At 50.4% G+C, this 3,953-nt stretch overlaps 1 protein-coding gene across 1 annotated transcript; it reads left to right on the forward strand.

The window, feature by feature from the left end:
* Positions 1-1,439: 1,439 nt before the first annotated feature.
* KCNE1 (potassium voltage-gated channel subfamily E regulatory subunit 1) lies at positions 1,440-1,829 on the forward strand (the record flags this gene model as incomplete). Its single annotated transcript, XM_080696455.1, has 1 exon — positions 1,440-1,829. One exon carries the CDS (start codon positions 1,440-1,442, stop codon positions 1,827-1,829), a length of 390 nt encoding a protein of 129 aa, XP_080552581.1.
* Positions 1,830-3,953: the final 2,124 nt, after the last annotated feature.

The following is a 3,953-nucleotide window of genomic DNA, read 5'->3' on the forward strand; positions in this document are numbered from 1 at the left end:
CCCGTATATTGGATTTTCTCTTTCTGTAGCAATTCTAGCTGAAACAGTGGCTCAAATATGCCTTCACTGCTAGTTATAGCAGCCACTCTGGGGACCTTGGGGACACTCTACTCAGCTACTGTGAAGTCCCAGGAAATAAGCCGGCCCCTGGCGTCTGACAAGTTCCCACTGGCTACTTGTGGATTGAGTTTGGAGCAGGCCTCAGGCCTTGTGTTTCCCAGCTGCAAGTGAAGGACGAGACTGGCATATGCCAGCCCCCATCAACAAAGACTGTTTTAGTTCCTCAGTGATCTCAAAGACTCCTACGTGGAGTCCCAAGAGCATGTGAAATTCATGACAGAGTCCCACATGGAGATAATTTTTTACAGTCTCCAGGTCTGAGTGCTTGGGGACAGTCACACCAAGATTAAAGTGATGGAAAAAATGTCACATTCTAAACGGCCGTGGCAGCCACCCAGTAGAGGGCAGTGGGCAGAGGAGCCAATGGCATGAGCTGCCAGGCTGACCCCTTAGGGAGCACTCTGCCCACTCTCGCCAAAGGCTGCATGCCATGGACTGGGTGTTCATGCAAATGGATGCAGCCATCCCTGGAGAGACTTCTGAGGTGCAACAGACCACTCCTGGTGAGACACAGTAAGCCAGCCAGACATAACCCAGGAATCCAGTCGCCTCCCCAAAGCCCTACCTCTCAACACCATGGCATTGGGATCCGAGTTTCCCACTGTGAACTTTAGGGGCACAGTGACCACCTGCTGCACATGACTTCCCTGGCACTCTGATGGCACCTGGATCTGACCAGCCATAAAACTCACAAGAGCAAGTTGTATGAAATGTGTGATTTTGTGTGGGTCCATAGGAGTTCAAGGACAAGGACAAGGATATGTGTTCCTCTTTCATTTATGGAGTCCCTGGCCAGAGCAGCATCCATCTCTGGGATGGTGGGCAGGGTAAGAAATTGGCTATTCTGTATAGGTTCTGGGCAAGAGTTAAATTAAAGGGGATGTATGTACTCACAGTGACCTGAGTGGGCTTTAAAAACAGTGGTGAAGAATAAAGAAAAGGACCCAAAGGGGCACATAACCTGACGCCAATTACGTCAATTAAAATGCACAAGTACAACACAATACCAGAGACAACAGCAAGTGTCAATGGAACTCATTCTGGCGGTTCTCCTGTGATGAGGGAATGATGAATGGAAATAAAGGGAATTGGTTATCAGTGGATCAATCAAAAGAGGGGGTTGTGCAGATGCAAAATAATTCACACTGTGGACTTAGGAGTAAGTTCGCTCACCTCTCTCACCTGAGGTTTTAAAGATGGTGCGCTTGTGTGTCCATGTGTGTGTGTGTCCAACATATTTTTTATTTCAGGTTGCATCTTCTTTCAGGAGGTTGGTCTGGGAGGTTCCCTCAGCACCAGTGGAACCAGGAAGATCCAGGATGATCCTGGCTAACACCACGGCCGTGACGCCCTTCCTGACTGTGCTGTGGCAGGAGACAGTCCAGCGGAGTGGCAACACCTCTGGCCTGGCCCGCCGGGCCCCCCTCCGTGATGATGGCCAGCTGGCGGCGCTGTACATCCTCATGGTGCTGGGTTTCTTCGGCTTCTTCACCCTGGGCATCATGCTGAGTTACATCCGCTCCAAGAAGCTGGAGCACTCCCATGACCCGTACAACATGTACATCCAGTCGGATTCCTGGCAGGAGAAGGACAAGGCGTTCCTCCAGGCCCGGGTGCTGGAGAGCTACCGAGCTAGTTATGTCATTGAGAACCAGGTGGCTGTGGAACAGCCCAACACACACCTTCCCGAGCCGCAGCCCTCAGCATGAACCCTGCGGCCCTGCATGTCATGCTGATTTTTCTAATCACATGGCTTTCAATTGGGTTTCCTTTGCTATTTTAGGGGTGTAGGGTGGATTAATCATACTATTTTTTCTAAAATCACATTTCTGTAATAGACTGATACTTGTTCCCCAGCATCTTTCCGGCCTTGTTAAATTAAGCAGAATCTCTAACAATGCAGACTCCATGAACATGGGCTGCCTTTTCCACTCTCCTCTCCTGATGATACCCCATTGACTAAATTCTGACCAGTAAAAGCAGAGGCAATGAGTGCAATTTCCAAGCAATCCTTGAGGAAGAAAATATATGCCCTACTATCCTTCCCCCCTCCCCAGGGGCTTGGACATGGCTAAGTGGGGAGAAGCTACATTGGGGAAGAAGAGTATTCTCAGATGGCAGAACAGGGGCCTGGGGCCAGGACAGGGCCATGGAGCAGTAGATCCCCACTTCCAGCCCTCCCACCAGCTCAAGGTTCATAGGAAAGAGAACTACTCCACCCCTTTTCACCACTGCTACTTTGGTCCCTTTTAAGGTAGCAGAGTCAGATGTGTGTGGTGGCACATGCCTGTAATCCCAGTACTTGGGAAGCTGAGACAGGAGGACCACAGCTTCAAGGCCAGCCTCAGCAACATGGCAAGATCCTGTTTCAAAATACAAAATAAAAAAGGGCTGGGGTTGTAGCTCAGAGTAGAATGCACCTGGGTTCAATCCCCAATTTTACACACACACACACACACACACACACACACACACACACTCCAGCAGTCAATATCCTTCCTGATGCCCCTCCTGAAGCCAAAGCCATGGGTCCTGTATTTATCACAAGCTCAGTACCCCTTCTGCTGTGGTCACTTCTGTGCCCACAGCTGTGGCTCTATCCTCCTGCCCTCCCACCTCCCACTCCTCCCTTACACCACTCACCCTTCACATATCTCTCTCCCATAGACACACAGATACTTGTGATCGTGTATAGACACACATGCTCATAGGCACAGACACAAACATGCTCAGATACATATACATACTGCTTTCCATACACCCAGCTCACTGCAGAAGGCACTTGCTTTCTATAGAACTAGATAGAAGATTTTTAAAAAGTCCCCTTTAGACCACATCCCAAGGTGAAGGTTCTGAGTTACCATGCTAGAAAGCTCTCTCCCTGGTGCCCCACCACCCCAAGGAGCCCAGGGGAAGGAGTGGGTGTGGGCCCGGGAAGCACATGGGGCTGGGCTGGCAGGACTTTGGAGGTAAAGTACCTGTTTCATGGCTCCCCCCAAATATGTTACCGTCCTGACTCCTGGTTCATGTAAAACTGACTTTATTTGGAAAGTGGGGTCGTGAAGTTAAGCAAGTTAACATGAGGTCACTGGATCCAATATGACTGGTGTCCTTATCAGAAGAGGGCAGTTTGGACACAGGCTCTGAAAGAATGTAAGGGATGACAGAATTAGAGTCTGAAACAATGCTACTAAAAGCCAAGGACCACCAAAGATGATGGTCCCTGGCAGGAGCTGGAGAAAAGCAAGGAAGGTTTCCGAGGAAGAGAGGCCCTGCGCACACCTGGGCTTCAGCCAGCTGGGCCACTTTGCTATGGAGACCCTCACCCTCTGTACTTTTCCCTGCAGACAAGGGGTGGGAATGGGGCTGGTGGTGGAGGAGGTGGTGCCTGTAGGAGATGCTCACCATGGGCAGATAAAGGCCTCTGCTAGTGCCATCTGCCCTGAGGGCATCACAGAGAGCAGCCCTCCCAGGCGCCAGCATCCTCCAGCTGCCCCTTGCAGCATTAGGGTTCTCTGTGCCATGACACCCTGAAATCTCACCTACCTGGGCACTCTTGGAGAGTACAGAATGCTTAACTAAAACAGAACTTTTAAAACTCTGTAACGTAAATGAAAAGCAGCCCATGAGCACTGACGACTTTTCTCAAATCAACAATTTTGGCCCATTTGATTCTAGCCCTCACTTCCCATACTAAGCAGCGACTCCTGTGTGTGCTTGGTGGCAGAGCCCTGGCGTGGGCCAGCCTCTGAGTTACTGCTGTCCTTGAGATCGGTGACTCTTTGGGCCCCAGAGCCCTTTGAAAGTCCAATGAAAGCTAAGATTCTCATCTA

The sequence above is a fragment of the Muscardinus avellanarius genome (assembly GCF_963383645.1).
Source record: "Muscardinus avellanarius genome assembly, chromosome: 5".
NCBI lineage: Eukaryota > Metazoa > Chordata > Mammalia > Rodentia > Gliridae > Muscardinus > Muscardinus avellanarius.